Genomic DNA, 20,730 nt, shown 5'->3' with positions numbered 1-20,730 from the left:
GTTTCCTTGCTTGCAATTGTAGTTCAATGAGAAAGAACATGGGAACCCAACACGCAAATAGGCTGACCTCAAAGTATAGTTCTTGACATTTTTAGGCACTATCCAAAGTATAGTTCTTGGACTCTTTGGGGAGAAGCAGCAGAGTAGGGATGGCAATGGATGGGGCGGAAACCGACTCGTAGTACCCTCTCCTGCCCCAAATCATATTGGAGACTATAAAATTGGGAAAGTGATGGGATTGGGAGAAATTATTATACCTAAGTGGTTCCTCCCATGTTTTGGGGGACCATTTTGCTGTGATGTTGTATCTAAACTTGTGGGAATTTTTCCTTTATGTTTGTTGTTAAAAAATAGAAAATGTTATAGATTTTGAATTTTCTATTAAATAAATGGTCAAATGTTTTACGTGGGTGTAAGGTTGCCGACTTTGAAACATTTGATTATTAATTTAATAAAAAGTTTAGGGCAAGTTTGGCATAATTGAAAAAAGATAAAAAAGTCAAAAAATTACTATTTTATTGAAGTCACATCATCTTATTTAAGTCACATTATCTCTCTAATACATCACTTTAAATTCAACTCATATTTTATAAAAAATTAAAAAATATACTTATTTAGTCTTCATAAACTAGACCTTAGTGTCTATAACCTTACTCGTAAAAAATTAGGTACACCTAGGATTGATTCTGATGTCTATCTATGACTTGTCCTAAGTGGAGCAATGTGTGCTCGTTAATACTCTTCTCATATGCTGAACTAGTTGTGAGCTGGAAAGAGTGACTCACTAAACAAATCTAGTAAAAGCATCTTTGGCGTCCTGATGCCAATCATGTGGGCTAAAAAAAATAAATAATAATTTAGGTGCAGTTATATCTAGCAAATAATTTATCCAACTTTTTTTTTTAAGAATATAAAAAGCAGTTGTATTAAAATAAAATAAATAACATACAGATGAAAATAAAAATATTAAGATCTTAAAGGGCCAAATAAATAACCAAATAACAAATTACAAACAACAAAAGTAAAATTGTCCAAAAATCAGTTACAATTTAGAAAAAATAATCGATCTTCTCATAAATGTAGTTTGAAAAACTAAATCTGCATCAAATCAAGCAAGATTTGCATCAATATCCACCGTCGACGTCGTCCTTGTCTCCTTTGTCCAATTCTGTCACTGTCGCCGCTATACTTCGGACACTGGCGGAAGCTAGAGTTGAAGAGGAAGAACACCTACAATGGGATGTGAGAAAGTTTGAGAGGAGAGAATCATTGTGGGTGTCGAAAATTCAAACAATTATGCCAAAAGCGGAGGAGAAACACTTGAAACCCCTATTTCAAACATAAAAAATCCAGATCTACACTTTGGAAGTGCAAATCTATACTCTAGTAATGTAGATCTACATTTTAGAAGTGTAAAGGAAGTCACCGGAGCTTTGCTAGAGAACTGTCGAAAATCTCCAGAGAGAGAACCTCTATTCTTTCCCTCTTCGGGCACATCCAAAATTAAAATTATGTCTATGATGGTTTTGATATTTACTGTGATAAAAAATAAACAAATTACAAAGACAGTGTCAAGTATTTACAAAGATCCACACTATATCAACACATTCAACTCATGAAAGGCCCGACAACGGCTTTGGAGAGCCTCTCGCTCTAAGCAATTTTTGGCATCAATCTAATAACTTTTCAGTGAGCTCCAAACTTTCATATTGTAGATCTGAGGTTTTTATACTTATGAAGAGGGGTTTAAGAACTTAGCCACTTATTTTCTGCATAGATTTTTGAATTTTCAACATTCCCAATTGATACTGATGGGCCTTAAGAGGGCCCAGCCCCTAACTCAAGGCCCAGATATCAAAGCTTAGTATCCTTGAGAAACCAATATTGAACTAGGACCAATACCCCAACTCAAGGCCCAAATACCAAAGCCCCGTATCCATGAGGAGCCAATATTGAACCAAGACCAATAGCATTTAAACACTTGTCAAGCAGAAAATCAGCCACGAAAACAGACAAAGATCCTGCAAAGTTATTGCACCCACACATCAGCCATTAATAAGGCCCTCATAGCATTAAATGCAGCAACCCCTCCACGCCGGAGGATATAGACTCACCATGAATGATGTTAACTAGACTATAGAATTTCGGTCAACGGGACAGCTTGGAATATATAAGGAAATGATGAGCAACGGGTATAAGAAAGTCTTGGAGATACGTCAAGGTTAAGTTTTTCTATCCTTAGTTACATTCTCTCTTTCTCCCCAAAAAACCAACTTGTTCTAATCTAACTTCATCGTCAGAATGTCCACCGGGGGACTATCTCCCCCCTTGGACTGTTTTGCAGGCACGCTTTGTGAACGTTGAGACCAACAGACTGGTTGGAAGCATGGATCAGTCTAACCCATCCCCCAGTTGAAGCAACCGCTTCATCAGTTGGCGCCGTCTGTGGGAACTTGCACCATTGGTTGACAGTTGTGTTCATTGTCACCAGAGGGAACTCTATCATCACCCATCTCCTAAGTCAGGGTGATGGTCACAACCAGGTCCATGGCTTCACAACACAATACTGGTGGCATGACCCAAACCCGCACTTATAAATTAAGGTCATAACCGGCCAGTAATCATGAGATTACCTACGGCCTCAAATAGAAATCAATTTAAAATTAATAATATGGGGCCAGATGCAGCAGTAGACTTAAAAATTTTGTCCAATGAACTGTGCTTACATGGCAAATTAAAAACATTTCCTATACACTTAATAATAACTTACACCATATATTAGTAGTTAACATCTTGTGCACCCAGGATCATTCAAACACATAGTCAATTATATCAAAAGTTTATACACATAAACGGTCTATCATGACCAATGGAAATAGCAAAAGAAAATACAAAAGATCATAAACAAAGCCTCTTGCGTGAGGCACCTGGGCTGCCTTCACAAAACTCGGGTGCCTTTCTTAAACTCCACTAAGGCTGGGGTTGAACATCCCTTTGCTCACCTACATATATATATAAATAAGAGTGAGCTAACGCCTAGTGAATAATACCAAAATAAAGGGATTATATAAATGAGATTCATATTAAGTACATCAAACCTGTAAATTTTATATAAAAACGGCCTTAGGCCCATTCTGTGCTTTAGAGGGAGTCTCTATCAAAGCCCTAAGTTAAATGACTCTAGCTATCAAAGTGAAACACGTGATGGTCCACATTCCTCAATTGAACCTCCACTTTACTAGAGAGAATCCTCTCTCAATTTTTTATTTTTTGAGTGTAAAAAGTGAGAAAACTTTAATCATATTAAAGCCATCTTACAATTGCAGATGCTAAAATTGTACTGTTGTAAGGTTAAAGTCTCTAATTTTAAAAAAGAAAAAGGACAAGAAAAAAAGAAGTTAAAAGTCTCAAAAATTGTGTAAATCATAGGCATAGTGATGTAACTAGAGGCTTGTTTGGTGAGTTTCCTCAAAAAAAGACGAGTAATTTTTCTATGGTGAAATTGCTTAGCACTCTCTGTCGGTGTTTGGCAAGTTGGGTTTAGATTATTTTTTGATTAAAATTTATAAAAAGATAAAATAAATTTAAATAGTTAATAAGATAAAATGTCACATTAAATTTAAAATTATTTTATTTTTTTGGTCACAAATATCACATTTAATTATAAAATAATTCAACTATCTTTTTAAATATAAAAATTTTAACCTACTTTAAAGTCCAAATTTGTTCATGCAATTTATGAATAAAATACATACTATGATTGATTAAAACATTATGGTGGCCATCGCTGTAAATGGGATCCATCACACAATTTTAAACCAATCACAAGATGTAACAATTTTTTATGATGCGGTGCATTGTGTGTAGTACATAAAACCAATCACAAGATGTAACAATTTTTTATGCATAGTGCTTAAAATTGTAGGAAATGTATATACGCTGTTTGGTTGTCTTTTAAAATTATGATTTTAATTAAAAAAAATTTTGTTATTTTTTTTAAAATTTATAATTAAACACACAACTTAAAACTATTCAAAACTCAATTTAAAAATTATTTTTAAAACTCATAACCACACACACAACTTAAAACTCAGCCTTCGTTTGGGATGGGGTTGGCTTTTTGACTATTTTAGCCTTGGGCTAAAAAGGCTCGTTTAGGATAGACTTTTTGATTTTTTTGAATTTTGTGAGAAAAAAAATGAAATGATTATGATTTGGATATGACATTTTATATTTTTAGATTTTTAGTACAAAAAAAGCCTACGCCAAACATAGCCTATTTAATACTCAAAATCAAATTCTTTCCAAAACTTTACTTTAAAAAAAAAAATTCATTTTTTTTTTTAAAATTATTTTTTGAGTTATGAGCTTTGAGTTAAGTTTTGAAAAAAGAAAATTTGTTTGGTTATGAGTTTTGAATTGAGTTATATTTTAAGTTTTGAGTTATATTTTGAAATTTTTTGAATTTATTTTTTTTAAATGTTTAAAAAAATTCTTAATTTTATTTTTTTAGGGTAAATATTTAATATTTTAAACATTTATTTATTTATTTATTTTAATGTGTACTATATTTCATACATTTGTGTGCTGTAAAAAAATTTTTAAATATTGAAACATTTTATTTTTTTTATTTTAAATATATAATTTTTATTTTAAATATTTATTTTATTTTATAAATGTATTTGTAAATATTTTAATTTTTTTTTGTTATGTGTTTTGTTACAATTTGAGTGTGGTGTTTTGAAACTAGTATAGAGTTTCAAATTATGTATTTGGTTATGAGTTTTGAAAATAGTTTTTGAATTGAGTTTTGAGTTATATGTTTGGTTATGAGTGTGGAGTTGTGTTTTGAATTTAAAATATTAAAATTAAAATATTTTCAAAATAAAATAAAATATTTAAAATAAAAAAATTTAAATAAAAATTAAATATTTAAAATAAAAAATTCTTAAACATTTTTTTAATATTTTAAAAAAATAAATCCAAAAAATTTCAAAATTCAAAAACTCAAAACTGAAAATACACCTCAAAACTCTTTTCAAAACTCAAAACTTTTTTCACAACTTATAACCAAACAATTTTTCTCTTTTTAAAACTCAATTCACAATTCTACACTTAAATGACAACTTTACACTCAAATCATAAATCCAAAACTAAACCAAACGGAGCCAATAGAGTTTGCAAGTCTTGAGCTGCATCTAGACTTTATTATAGATAATTAAAAAGCAAATGTTGAGTAACGTAAGGTTTTAGGAAAGGAATATTAAGAAAAGTTTCATAAAATTTTTAGAAATAATCTAGTGTGGCAAGTTACAAAACAAAAAAAAGCAACTTACCTTAATGTAAGGGTTCGTTTGAAAAGTGAGTTGATTTTTTGATTATTTTAGCATATGGCTAAAAAGTCTCATTTAGAAAGGGCTTTTTTGGCTTTTTTAACTTTTTGTGAGAGAAAGAATGTAATGATTATGGGTTGGATGTGATGTTTTGTCTTATTGTACTAATAAGTTTATTTTGTCTTTTTGTAACTAAAACAGTTCCAAACTCACCTAACCCATTCTTCCCAAACGAAGCCTAAGTAAATTTTAAATAGTATTTTCTTATCATTAAAAGGTAGTTAATGAGATCCACATTAATTAGTTCATGTGGGATTGACTATCTCTATTTCTTTATAAGAGTAGTAAAAAAGTGTTTATGTATTAAAATATTTTATAAAAATCAATTACAGAATAGTTTAGAACGGCACCAACCCTTGAATTGAAGGAACATAGCTTAATTAACATAACCAACATGTAACCTGCATTAATTTGTTTAATAACTTAGAAAGAAAAACACTATTTCACTTACATGCCTCACATGCTAGCTAGAGTTGACCCCATCAATATTTATCCTTGTTTTCAGATGCTAGGTTCATCATCATCATCATCAATATCATCAAAATGATTAGAAATGACTAAAAATAAATTATTTTTTTTCCTTTCACTAATAAGAAACCATGTCATGATGTCCAAGCAAGGACTCACTCTTGAGAGAGTCCTGAATTACATAGCTAGTAGGAGAGACAAAATTGAGACACTGTGGGAGGTTGTTTTGGAGAAGAAAAGATTTGTCGGCTCGGTCAAACGACTCTGGAGCCGGTATGGCCGGCTCATGCTGCATATGAATGCAGAGCATCTCGGCTTGAGCCACCGCGAGCTGCATTTTTAGCTGAGCCACCTGGTTTTGAAGGTGTGATATCATTCCCATGCAGCCATAAACAGGGTCTCTTGTTCTTGCACTCGCTTCGTATACTAAGCTGCTCACTGCATCTGCTCTCTGATGAACCGGAATCTCCTATATCATCGGAATTTTTATACAGAAACAACTTTCAGAATGATGTGACAATATCATTATTGTAAATTAGATTAATAACGATGAGTAATAGATTCATTGATTAATGAAGTTAATTTTACTTTTATCTCTGTAATTCTAATCATTTTTTTCTTAATTTTATCTTTAAAATTTTAATTCCATCTATTTATAGTTTCCATTTTTATTTTTATTTTTTAGCTAAAATGGTTCTATTGGAAACAGTTACCTAAATAAGTAACCGATAAAACCTAATTTAATAGGTCAAAAAATTATTTTAAAATTTGAACAAATTAAAGCAAATAACAAAACACTCATTTTTCTACTCTCTATTTTACAATGACAGGGGAAATAGTTTATTCAAATCATTTATTTTCTTACTCACACTATATAACATTAATCTAACAATTAGATCACATGAACTAAAATTTAAAACTCCATAAACTAAGTTCATGAAATTGATAGTTTTAATGGTGGGAAAAAAAAAGAAGTGAAATTAACCACTGATACATGTATGATGTGTAAATGTGTACAAGACATGTATATGATTCAGAGAGAGAGAGAGAAAGAGAGAGACCTGCAACATTTTGCTGACATTGCTAGCACCGAAGATCTTGTGAACAATGGCGAATTTATGGGGGTCATGAGAAGGGAAGTAAGGAGCAAAGATGCAATCCTTGGCGCATCGACGCCGCAGCATTTTGCAGGAAGCACAAGGTGAGTTTCCAGCCATTTTTTTCTCAGGAAAATTCTCTGGAGAAAGTTGGTGAGACAAAAAGCGAGGAGAGAGAACACAAGAGCTTGTAGAGTTGTGGAGAATGGGGTTGGAGTGTGGAAATTTATAGTAGGTGTTAACATGTGGGAACTAGTTTATTAGTGTACATTAGATCGACAAAATTATTGTTAAATATTTAGGAAAATGACAAAACATTAATAGTAAATTAATAATTAATTTGATATGATTAATTATAATGTCTTATATGAGAAAGAAAGAACTTTATTTATGTCATTTGGTAGTGTGTTTTGAAAAAGGTTTGGAATCATTTGGGAGGACATGTGGACCAAGTCACCAAGTTCACTCAATTGTTACCATTTTCAACATCATCTTCAAAAACAAAATTTCCACCAAATTTTCTTACACCATTATATACGTTCATATTAATAAATAGATATGTGTAACACATTGCTTCGTGTCTAGTGGTAAAAAAAATTCAAACTCAGTTTGGTTTGATTTTCAAAATCTGTTATCAAAAGAAAAAAAAAATTTGAAAAACTAAAAATGAATTTAGTGAGAAAAAAAAGGAAAAAAAAAATTATTATTGTTTTATATAATTTTATCTTGGGTGCTCAGGCAATAGGTCTTATTTATAGACTTGTATATCTGTAGATTTATACATCTTTTTGTTGGGTCTATAAGGATAGTCTAATGTCTATAAGGATAGTTCAAGCGCTTTTTGGATCCACGCATCTTTATCTAATCAAACTTCTCTCTCTCTCTCTCTCTCTCTCTCTCTCTCTCTCTCTCTTCCATCTGTCTTTCTCTATCTGTTCAAATTAACTTCATTTCTCTCTCCTTCCCCTCTCTTACATCTTTGTTTCACACCCATTGTTTATTTCTTATTGTCATTCTTGAAACCCTAACCTCACACACACACACACAGAAGTGAAGGAGGGAAGAACAAAGGCTTCGCCATCGAAGTCGACGATCAGCAACAGTCATCGGCACCACAACAGTATTACTACAGGACGATTCAAGGTGTCACGAACTACCATCCTTTGTCACCTCACCTCATCATAGGTTTCCCTTAGCACGCCATTGACGGATGTGCCGTCGTCGATGTCCTATGAGTCATGAGAAGCACAAATGATAAATGAAGTAGATGAAGGAGAAGATGAGGAAAATGATAGTAAAGGAAAGAGCAGATATTTCTCTCATCGTTGCACTTTCAGGATTTTCTTTTTCTGTGATCTCAGATCTAGAATATATTTGTTGAGTATTGTAGGAATGGTAGATTTGGAACAATGTTTGTTGAGTTTTGATATCATTCCTTAAATAGATGTCTCTGTGTGATCTCAGATATGATTTTCTCTTTCAACAGATAGTGGGTTTGTGGAAAGAGAGATAGAGAGAATTGGGTTTTGAACAGATTAAAAAAATGATTTTGACAGATAAGACCTCTCAATCTCCTCTCTCTAGATATATATGTGTGTATGTATCATAATTTGAACAGATGGAATAGAAAATTAAACAGATAGGAAAAACAAAGCTTGGTGAATTCAAATAGATAAGAAAAATGGGCTTTGTGAATTTCAACAGATAGGAAAAAATAAGCTCGGTGAATTTGAACAAATAAAAAAAATATTTGAACAGAAAAGTTAAATAAAAATTTTAACAGATATGTGGTAAAGTCCTTTTGATCAACAAATGTCTTTTTGACTAACAAATTTCCAACAAATGTCCTTATGTCCCCAACAAAACAACCATTGTCCTTAATAGCTTACAGTGGTGGGAATATAGATTTATCACCAATTTTCTCTTCAACAATGTTAGAGACACCAAACTTTTTACCAAAAAACCTACCACACACTCACATGGGTGTGAATCCTACATGAATGTGGGTCCCACACTTATGTGAGTGATTTGATAGATTTATTGGCAATTTTGTCAGTATCTCTAATATTTTTCTTTTCTCTTTTATCTTTTGGAAGAATAGAAATAATTTTTAAAAATTTAAAAATATATTTTTGATATTTATTTTCATTAAATTAGTTTCTATTTTTTCAAAAAAAAAAAAAATCTGAAAATAGTTTCAAAGATAACCAAACATGCCCTAATACATTTGTTTATATGTAACATTTTGCAATTTTAAAATGATCATATTTGTGTACTATAAAGTATTTATTATTTCATGAGTCACCACATTAGTAACCTACATGAGTGATGGGGCTTTTTAAGACAATGCAATGATAATACATACGATTAAAAGCAATTTTTATGATGGGAAAGACTATGGTACACACCCTATATACACCTTATAATTAAAAAAATAAAATATCATAATTTTATTTTTTTTGAGTCATAACTAAATTTGTTTTTTTGTTGTCATAACTAAATACAACACGAGACATAATTACATATCTCACGAGTCACAATTAAAATAATGTCATAACTAAATAAGAAAATTGTCATAACTAAGGAAGAAAATGACATAACTAGGGATGCATATGGTATACCTTTTTAAGGGTATCCATATTAGAATTTTCCTTTTATGATATACAAATATGGTTATTGTATCTTTATTGTTTAAGAATAAAAAATCTTGGTTTGAACTATCAAAATTTTTAGGAGAAATTTGTTCTGTATGCTTCCTAAACAAAAGGGTATATTATAAGTATTTCATTACATTGTATTAAAAGTTATGAATAGATGAATCTATGGCTTACACTTTAAAGTAAAAGTTATGAATTATTATGTTGTGCACAGTATGATAAAATATTATAAACTTGTTAGGTAAAAATTTGGTTTAAGTGTAGTCAACAGTGATTAATTGATAGATTTAAATTAATTTTCACACAAATACAAAAAGATCAGACTTGTGGTTGAAGTCTTTGCCTTAAATAGATTAAGGACTTCCTTAGAGGTAATTAAATAAAGAAGAAAAACAAAACAGATAAGAATATGTATTATTCAAATAAATTGTCACTTGTTATAAGTTGCATGAACTTAAACAACATTACAAGAATTAACACTTTTGGCAACAAAAAAATTGGTCGCTAAAAGTCTATTTTTGGTCGGCAAAAGTTATCCGCGACCAATTTTTTTGGTCGCTACTTTGGTCGCCAATTGAGGGTCGGCAAAAGTAATTCGCGACCAAAATTTTGGTTGGTCGGGAAAAGTCGGATTTGCCGACTAAATTTTTGGTCGCGAAATATATCATTACCGCGACTAATTCGTTTAGTCGCTAAAACACTTTGGTCGCGAAAAGTGATATTTTCACGACCAAAAAGTTTGGTCGCCAATTATCACATTCAACGACCAAAAAGTTTGGTCGCCAATCGTGACATTCCGCGACCAAAAAATTTGGTCGCCAATTGTGACATTCCACGACCAAAAAAGGTTTTGGTCGCCATTTGTTACTTTTCGCGACCAAAACTTTTGGTCGGCAAAACTGAATTTCCACGACCAAGAGCTGTTTTGGTCGGCAATAAATGTATTTTTTGCGACCAAAACTCTTGGTCGGCAATTGTCATTTTTTGCGAAAAAAAATTATTTATTTGTCGCGACTAATAAATTGGTCGCCAAAACAGGAAAACAATACACCTATAATTCCTAATAATTCATTCAATCCATAATAAACCTAAGATGTTATGCAAACTAATAATTCATTTAAAACACAAACTAGAAGTACTCAAGTGCTAAATATTGATACAATATAAAATAAACTTTCTATATATACATATGAGAAGGTACCATAGAAACATTGCAAATTCCAAATTCAAGATGTTATGCAAACACCATGACTAAAATACAAATAGCCCAAAAAACTATTAGGCTATGAATAAGCTAGATATGTTTCTAAGCAACTGCAACTTCCTCCTGATAAGAGTCCGTTTGTGCTTTACTACAAGATTCCAGAGTATCCCGTGCTGATTCGATGACAACCTGACCATTGACATAGTGCTGGACATTGTGGATGCCAATAGGGTTCACACCTGGCCGGAAAGCATTTCCTTCAATATACCTGTGACAACATTTAAACAGTTAGCATTTGACCTAGTGTTGGGTAACTGTAATTTGCTTGTAGTGATTGAAGACAGAAACTCACATTTCTTTCAAGAAAGTGTGCTTATAGAATGCATCCGGGATTCTCCCAGTAAATTGATTATGATCCAGGTACCTGCAATGAAAGCAAGCTTAAGATGCTGTCCCATGCTTACACAAAAAAAGATGCTGTCCCAGATACACAAATGCTACATGATGCAAAAAAAGGGGAAAAGCAAATTAAAGAAGGGGAAAAAAAGGCATTACTTGTGATAAAAACAACAGTTAAAAGCCATGAATCAAAGCCATAAGGGATGAAGAAATCTTCTCAATATTGAAGATTGGGTCACAGATGTCAAGGAACGAAACAAAGTGTACCGATGAAATAGGAAACCTAACTCAACCTTGGTTCCACTAACAAACTTGTCCTGCAAATCCAAATACCTTGGGTGTCAATTTCATTGGTATGACCTTGTTGCATTGGTATGAGACAACTGATATGAGGCTATTAGATCAGTACAATAGTGACATTTATCACAAAATAATAAATTATAGGCATAATTTTATAAGGAAAATAAAGTGTGCAATGTAAATTTAAGGTTAGTGATTGAGGGTTATACAAAGAATACATCTTATACGTATATTTTAATTCTGGGTAATTTTTTTAATTCTGGGAAAAGATCGATTAATTTTAAACAAAATAAAAAGATACATACTAGGCGAAACAGGGGGTTGTTAAAGCTTTTTTTTTTTTTTGAGAAAGGTAAGATCTGTCTAAGGTTAATGGTGATAGTTCTATGGTGATGGTGATAGTTCCATCTATACACTACAATTGAGTGACACATCACACAGGTAAAAATCTATTTTCAAAGGTTGTACCCAGTACTCAATTCTTGCTTTATAAGGGTTTGGGAGAGGTAATAGGTAGTCAACCTTACCCCTAGTTTGGAGACTCAAAAATCTATTCTTAAAGTATAAAAAATAAAATAAAAAACTACAGCATTTTCTATATATGTTAGTTACAGATAAGCATAACAGTATTTTTCTATAGATCTCTTCCCATAGAATAGGATCAGGAAGGTAGTGAATCATATACAACTTTAAACATCACAAACTTGGAAAAAATATATTATATATGAAGCACTTAACATTTTAAAACTTCAAGCAACAATTAAAAATACCTTCTCTGAGATAAAACGGAGGCCGTTATCTGGATAAGCAGCTTCATATGTCTCCCCCAATAATGGATTAAATGGCTTGCAATTTCTTCCCTCTGTACAAGAATATCCTGACACAGCAAATGCTGCTATATTAAGGATCCTCATAAGGCTATTACCCTACAAAGTCATACGAAGAAGGTAATCAATAACTTAAGAAGATCAATTCCTCAACTTTTTTTATGTCAATTCCAGATAAACTTTATACTTTTTTTGTTCTTTTCCTTTTTAAAGCTTTCTTTAGCTAGAGACTTCAAATGTAAAGTCTTGCAGGTTCTAGACAAAAGAATGAATAAATCTCCAATGTTTTCATAGCCACACAAATATTGAACAAAACACAAAATCAGAAATGGATACTCTGCAATTAACCTACCAAACTCTGAGTCAAAGTATGTAAAAATAGTAAGAAAATGAATTTGTTGTGGACCCCTTTAGCTACGTTCTCTACTTCTCACAATATAATAATAACCACAACAATAACAAGAATAATAATAACAATCATGGCAGCATCAATATCAAGAAAGAGCATACTAATTTATCACTTCACTCATTTACAACATTTTCCAAACATGTATATAGAAATTGGCTCATTTAAGTTTCTGCCATTTACAAATTGCGGACTGCTATATATCTCATATTTTTCTCACTGTTTGAACATCACCGGGGGCACATAGGGAGATCTTGTTCGTCTTCATTAATTCCTTAATGATTATTTTCAAACAATGAGCTAATCATGACTATCCACCTAGGAGATGATACAAAACAGCGACAAAAAAATCATAGACAAAAATCCATCCATGTATGCGTCCAGAAGTCTCCAAATCAAACTGTCACATTTGTAGCAATAATTTTGATGTAAAGAGACCACCATAATATCCCATGGAGTGAAAGCATTTCTTAAATGGTTGCTTTTGTTCATTGGTTCCCCCCTCAGACATTTCCAAGGCATGAAATTCTAAATTGAATCTAATGTTTAGAGTACACTATTTGGTGTCCACTCCCTCACTATTAAATATTTCTATTTTCTTAACATAAAAATTAGTGGTTTTCTTAAAATAGCTTTTTTTTTTTTTTTTTTTGGGGCTAAGGTTAATGGTGATAGTTCCATCTATACACTACAGTTGCAATTAAAATTTCGTGACTTTTGGTGACAGACTGATTTTGTCTCCAAACATCAAAATTTCGTCACTTTTGGTGACAGGCTGTTGTGTGTGATTTTTAAGCTCAACATCTACTTATCTTTTTCCATTTCAATCTCTCTTTTTTTTACCCTCTTTGTGAAGTTATTGTTTTTCCATAGTTTTTATTCATCAAGAAATCAATGGATGTGATTAACCCTTTTTCTTGGTAATTTTTACTGATTATGATAAAATTGTTATTACTTGAATTCTAACAAAATACAAACTTGAATGCTAAATAAAAATGGGTCCTAAGGGTAGGATAAGGTATTCTAAATCTGAATGTCAACCATATTTATGTAACTACCAGCAGGTTTAGGAGGTCAGATCAACAAGACAATTGAAGGACACAAGGGCTACATGGCTGCAGACATATCCATAACATGGGTAGTTGGCTAAAGCATTACAAGTCAAGGTAGAGCTGCAGCCATGGCCACAGCTCAGAACAACAGAGCAGCTGCAGCAGTTGTAGCCACAGCTTAGTCCAGCAGAGCAATTACATCAGATTGCAAATACATTCAAGTTCTTCTCTGATTTTCTTTAATTTTAACATGAGGACCAAGTGTAAAGCAACAGTCAGCAATCTTTCAATTGAATTGAATGAAATCACAAGCTTTAATAACATATGGCTTTAACCAATGAAACCAAAAAGGAAAATAGTAAGTAAAACTTATTATAGGAAAATGCAGACCGGTTTAAGCATTCTTAAGGAGAACTATGTCCATGTGCATTTGTTTTTACATAAAGGTGCCTATGTGTGTCTCAAGGTGAACTTTCTGCATGTGTGCAAAACTAGAAATTATACCTTCTACAAGCTATCACCACTACCAAATGAAGAGTTCAAAGGAGAACTTCTTCGAGTGTATGTTCGGGGACTATTAGCTTCAGATGGAATACCATCACTCCTTGTTTCCGTTCTCCACTTCCGTTGATGACCACGCGAAATTAATGCTTTTAAACCAATAAACCATTGCTCAGCTTCATCTTTATCTTTACAAATCTAGAATGAAAGTCATTTACCAAATTACAAATAGAGTAAAATATATATCTATTTGGAAACTACTCTAAAATAGCAGAAAAGAATTGGTATTTTAGGAAGATCATTGCAGCAACTGAAAATTAAGAAGGAAATGGATATGTCAAATGAGATGCTTACCAAATCTAGTGACCTATCGTTCTACATAAGAGAGGACTGGTACTCCTTCTCAGGCCGTGGATACCTTTGAAAGATCGGCTGAAGAATATTACACGATGAAATAATATTTTAGGGCCTTAATTTAGTCAGTCCATATCAAGAAGAATTTATGTTTTATTAGAAGTGCTGAAACTAAGTCTACAAAAACTAGCTGGCAATACAAGGGCAAAATGGTCAGTCAAGAACACAAAAATTCTAACAAAATTCACCATCTCCAGGCCTGTTGCTTCCATCAACACCACAACAGAGGTACTAGATTAAAAGACATCAATGAAACTAGTAGCAACAAAACAAACAGAAGGATTTAGAACTCAAGAAGCTCAAAATCAAAAAATAGATAATAGTGAATGTTTTCTCTTTCCTTCTTCCTTTTGAGACACAAAAGAAAAACCAGTAAAGGTTTTTGGAACAATAATATGATGACAGGTACAAGCAATGTCCGTTACCTCAAGGGACTAATTCTTATTGCTAAGAATTCTCAGTATGATCATTGAATGCTTAATTTGTTGCAGAAAGCTAACAAAATCATAACTGAAGTGACTTCTATTAGTTTCATTAATTGAAGTGAAAAAATGCAGTTTTTAAAATGTCATTTCCTTTCTGAAATATTTTCCAGATTTTCAATCCAGAACTGAATTGACAGATCTAGTGGATGAAACTAATAGAGGAATTAACACTAAAATAGAAACCTGGAAAGAACAAAAATGCATTTGACAAGGAAAAATCAATTAGGGCACATAAATTGCAATTTATAGAGCAAAGAGAGAGAAGAACCCCCGCTGCGAATTTGTCAATAGAAAAAAGAAGCTAAAATTGTTGGGGGAAAAACAATGAACCATAACCATAATTACCTAACTTGACTATAACTGTCTAACTAAACAATATAGTTAACCTTTAACAAACTAACAACTAATTTGCAAAGAGCAGTTTGAAGTCAAGTCAATGTTTCTCCTGTCATTGTGTGGTGTGTTGTCATCTATGAAAAGAGCAGTTTGAAGTCAAGTCAATGTTTCTTTTCCATTACTTCGGTGCATTCTCTAACAAAACAACATCCTGTTCTGTAGGATTTTGTTTTCCTTTCAAGATTCAATGATTGATTATAAACAAAATATGATTTAATAATTTCCACAACTAAAAAAAATACATGACAATGTGCATATAGTGCATCCAAGTTAGAAATGTTTCAACATAATTCTGCTAGCTCAATAAGCAAATTCATTTAATTGTAAATTAAAATATCCAAATAAGCATAATTTGCAATAGTAAATACTTACCAAATCATCATAATTAGGCCCAAAAAATAATTTTTTTATAGGAATCAGGCCGTCAATTTTTACCAAATCAACACCACCAAGTTCACATACTACTTCAATCTCTTAGTCATATCCTATAATCAAGTAACACACAAGTAGAACTTAGAATTTGCACGATCAATGCAAAAACGTGTGCACAGCAGTAGATATATAACAATAAATGCATAGGTCACCAGTATAATCAACGCTGCAATAGCACAAACCGTCGATTTGCTGCCACAAGACAGAGTGGAACATATACCTTGTTTGCTGTGCTCTATAAAGGAACATATCCTATGTCTCATAGACAAAAGAAAAGCTAAGACAAACAACATTTTCTAGTAAAATAAATTATGAATGGAAAAGAAAATTAAGGTAGGTTCTTTGAGAAGCAGATTAGCCAGTGATTAATGAAGAACACTGCAGCAAACATCAATTATGGGGCAAAAAACTGATTACAAAATATTATTATGAACAATATAAAGCATACCTGCAAGAGGGCAGTGATAGTACCAAAGTGTTCGACAACAGTGGATCCAAATCTTGAAATAATTCTCTCTTCTAAACATATAAACAAAGACAAACACACTACAACAAAAAAGGTCTATGGTAACAAAAACGCGTGACGAAAAAATAGTTCGTCTCCAAATATACATGTTTTAGTGATGAAAATAAGATTTCGCCTCCAATTGTACTATTTTTAGAGATGAAAACCAAATTTCGTCACCAAATACTTAAAATCAAATAAAACAATAGGTGATGAAAATTTTATTCGTCTCTAAATTTTATTTTTCGTCACAAAACAATTTCCCGCCCTTGAAAAATTTGGTGGAAGATTTGGCGCCATTTTGGAGATGAAATTTGTCGTCACCATTGTAAAAAAATTTAGAGAGGAAATAATTTCGTCTCCAAATGTATTATTTTTAGAGAGGAAAACCAAATTTCGTCACCAAATGCTTAAAATCAATAAAAAATACAAGAAATCTAGGCTATTGTGACAAAATTTGGTGACGAATTTTTTTATGTCTTAAAATTTAAGCCAAAGATGACGAAATATTAATTTTGTCGTTTGTTTTAATTTTTCTCAAAAGTATAGGTGACGAAAATAAAATTTTGTGTGCAAAAATGAGGCGCCAATTTCATTTGCATTGGCGCGAATTATTTTAGCTCATTGGAGACGAACATTTTTTGTCACAAAATATAATTTTTTTTGTGACGAACGTAATTCGTCGCCAATAAATTCCATACCTATTAAACGATGTCGTTGCATATTTCCATTTATTAGGCGACAGATATATTTTTGTCTGGGAAGGATAAGTTATGGAAGACGAAAATATTTCGTCATCAATAAACACTCCATCATGCAGACAATGTCATTTCATCTTTCTATTAAATAGGCGACAAATATATTATTGTTTCAGAAGAATAAGTTATGGGAGACGAAAATATTTCGTCACTAATAAATTCTAATTGATTGCGTGACGAATATATTTTTCATCTCTTAAAGTTAAGTTGTGGAAGACAAAAATATTTCATCACCAATAATAAATTCTTTGTTCTGGTATTGAAGGATACAAAAATATTTTATCACTAATCATTTCTCTTTATTAAAATGCCATGGTTTTGTGTTTCGAAGCATTGAAACTGTGACCCCAAGAGATACACTCTAACGCTTATCACTCATTTTCATGTACACGGACCTTGAAGTCGTGACCCAAGAAGACACTTTCTACAAACCCTCATTTCTCTCTCGCACTTGAGTCTACTCCTCTCTCACAAGTATTGAAGTCGTGACTCAAGAAGACACTCTATAAACCATTTCTTCTATTTCGCGCAAAAGCCCCTCTCTTCTGTCTCACACTTAAGCCCTTCGTGCATGCCAACATTGAAGCTATTATCCAATAAGGCACCCTATGTACGCAAGCACTTTTTCTCATTGTCTGAACCAACTCTACCCTTTCCGTCTAGAACACCTATTTCAGAAAAATCAAAGGTCAAAACCTCTCTCCACAAAAAAAAAAAAAAAAGAAAAGATAATTAATGTAGCTATTTTTTTGTGAGAAAAAATACAGAGAAACAAATAATAAAAAATTTGTAATTTTCAAAATTAATAGAAAACATTATCTTGTTTAGTATGGAGTTTTCAATAATTAATTTTTAAAATTTGGTGATAAAATTTATTTTCGTTTTAGAATGTAACCCAAACATGACCAAATATTACTTTTGTCGTTTCTTTTAATTCTTCTCAAAACTGTAGGAGACGAAAAAATAAATTCATCAGAAAAAAAAAGAGGCTCCAATTTTTTTTCTTGTTGGCGCCAATTATTTTAGCTCATTGGAGACGAACATTTTTGTCACAAATTTTAAAGTTTTTTGCGACAAAAGGAATTCGTCACCAATAAATTCGAAACTTATTAGACGATGTCGTTTCATTTTCTTATTTATTTGGTGACAAATATATTTTTTGGCTGGGAAGGATAAGTTATGGGAGACAAAAATATTTCGTCACCAATAAACTCTTCATGCTCATTTTATCTTTCTGTTAATTAGGCGACAAATATATTTTTGTCTCGGAAGGATATGTTATGGGAGACGAAAATATTTCGTCGTTAATAAATTCTCCATGTGTCGTGTTGCATTTTGAGTGATTGTGCGACGAATATATTTTCGTCTCATAAGGTTAAGTTGAAGGAGACGAAAATATTTCATCACCAATAAATTTTTCATCCCCACACAACGTTGTTTTTGTATTTTTGTTGATTAGGCAACGAACATATGAGTTTGAGACGAAAATATTTTATCCCTAATTATTTCTCTTTATTAAAATGTCGTCAGAAACTAAGAGATCACTCTCACCTTAATCACTTACTTTCACACACACACAAATACTAAAGTCGTGACCCGAAAAGACACGTCTACAAACCCTCGTTTCTATCTCGCACTTGAGTCTCCTCTCTCACAAGTATTGAAGCCGTGACTCAAGAAAATAATCTCTGTAAACCATCTCTTCTATTTTGCACTAAAGCTCCTCTATTCTCGCCGTTTGTGCATGCAAACATTATTATCCAAGAAGACATTTTGTGCAAAGCTATTATTCTTTCTCATAGTAAACCCCTCACCACAATATGGAAAAAATAATAATAATAATTAAACAAGGAAACAAAATACAAGAAATCTAGGCTATTGTGACAAAATTTGGTGACGAAATTTTTTTTGTCTTAAAATTTAACCCAAAGATGATAAAATATTAATTTTGTCGTTTGTTTTATTTTTTCTCAAACATATAGGAGACGAAAAAAAATTTCATCTGCAAAATTTAGGCGCCAATTTTATTTGCTTTGGCGCGAATTATTTTAGCTCATTAGAGACGAACATTTTTGTCACAATATATATATATATTTTTTGTGACGAACGTAATTTGTCACCAATAAATTCCCTATCTATTAAACGATGTTGTTGCATATTTCCATTTATTAGGCGACAAATATATTTTTGTCTAGGAATGAGAAGTTATGGAAGACGAATATGTTTCGTCACCAATAAACACTCCATCATGCAAACGATGCCGTTTCATCTTTCTATTAAATGAGCGACAAATATATTTTTGTCTTGGAAGAATAAGTTGTGGGAGATGAAAATATTTAGTCACTAATAAATTCTGATTGATTGCACAATGAATATATTTTTCGTCTCATAAGGTTATGTTGTGGAAGACAAAAATATTTCATCACCAATAATAAATTCTCTGTTCTTGTATTTAAGAAGACAAAAACATTTTTTCACTAATTATTTCTTTTTATTAATATGCTATGGTTTTGTGTTTCGGAGCACTAAAACCGTGACCCCAAGAGACACACTCTGACCCTTATCACTCATTTTCATGTGCACGAACACTCAAGTCGTGACCCAAGAAGACACTTCCTACAAACCCTCATTTCTCTCTCGCACTTGAGCCTACTCCTCTCTCACAAGTATTGAAGTCGTGAAGCAAGAAGACACTCTGTAAACCATTTCTTCTATTTTCGCACTAAAGCCCCTCTTATACGTCTCACACTTAAGCCCTTCATGCATACCAGTATTGAAGCTATTATACAAGAAGGCACCCTATGCAAAACTGACTATTCTTGCTCATAGTGAAGGCGCCTCTTGCATAAGCACTTTTTCTTATTATCTGAACCAACTCTACCCTTTCCGTCTAGAACACCCATTTTAGAAAAATCGCAGGTCAAAACCCCTCTCCACAAAAAAAAAAAAAGAAAAAAAGAAAATAATTAATGTAGCTATTTTTTTTGTGAGAAAAAAAAAACAGAGGAAAAATTAATAATAATTTTTTAATTTTCAAATTAATAGAAAACATTACCTTGTTTAGTATGGAGTTTACAATAATTAATTTTTAATTTTTAATCTATATGTTTTTAGTGAACATTTTTTAATATTATAATTTTTTGTTCTTTTTTTTTTTTAACTTTTTAAATCCCTTTAATTTAGATGAGAGCAAATTGCAGCAGTTGTCCCGGTACTTTGGTCCTTGTGTCATATAAATGGTATGTGCCATATCTATATCTATCTATCTATCTATCTATCTATCTATCTATCTATCGATCTATATCTATCTATCTATCTATCTATCTATCTATCTATCTATCTATCTATCTATCTACATCTATATCTATCTATCTATCGATCTATATCTATTTATTTATCTATATCTATATATATATATATATATATATATCTATAC

The 20,730-nt window shown here is 31.9% G+C and overlaps 1 protein-coding gene and 1 long non-coding RNA gene across 3 annotated transcripts; both read right to left on the bottom strand.

Annotated features, from left to right (window-relative positions):
- Positions 1 to 5,773: 5,773 nt before the first annotated feature.
- LOC114263327 (LOB domain-containing protein 12-like) lies at positions 5,774 to 7,181 on the bottom strand. Its single transcript, XM_028203834.2, has 2 exons — positions 6,923 to 7,181; positions 5,774 to 6,330 (listed from the first exon to the last, which is right to left on the bottom strand). The coding sequence occupies exons 1-2, from the start codon at positions 7,076 to 7,078 to the stop codon at positions 5,980 to 5,982; spliced, it is 507 nt and encodes a 168-aa protein (XP_028059635.1). The 5' UTR covers positions 7,079 to 7,181; the 3' UTR covers positions 5,774 to 5,979.
- A 3,576-nt stretch (positions 7,182 to 10,757) lies between these two features.
- LOC114324011 (uncharacterized) lies at positions 10,758 to 13,347 on the bottom strand. 2 transcript variants are annotated; one of them, XR_014327910.1, is made up of 3 exons: positions 12,289 to 13,347; positions 11,172 to 11,243; positions 10,758 to 11,087 (listed from the first exon to the last, which is right to left on the bottom strand). It is a non-coding gene; the product is annotated as an uncharacterized LOC114324011 (long non-coding RNA). The 2 variants fall into 2 exon arrangements; XR_014327915.1 differs by lacking the exon at positions 12,289 to 13,347 and adding an exon at positions 11,375 to 11,524.
- Positions 13,348 to 20,730: the final 7,383 nt, after the last annotated feature.

This window comes from Camellia sinensis, chromosome 1, assembly GCF_055761805.1.
Source record: "Camellia sinensis isolate YWXY chromosome 1, ASM5576180v1, whole genome shotgun sequence".
Taxonomy (NCBI): domain Eukaryota; kingdom Viridiplantae; phylum Streptophyta; class Magnoliopsida; order Ericales; family Theaceae; genus Camellia; species Camellia sinensis.
This window is presented reverse-complemented; position numbering and strand designations above follow the sequence as displayed.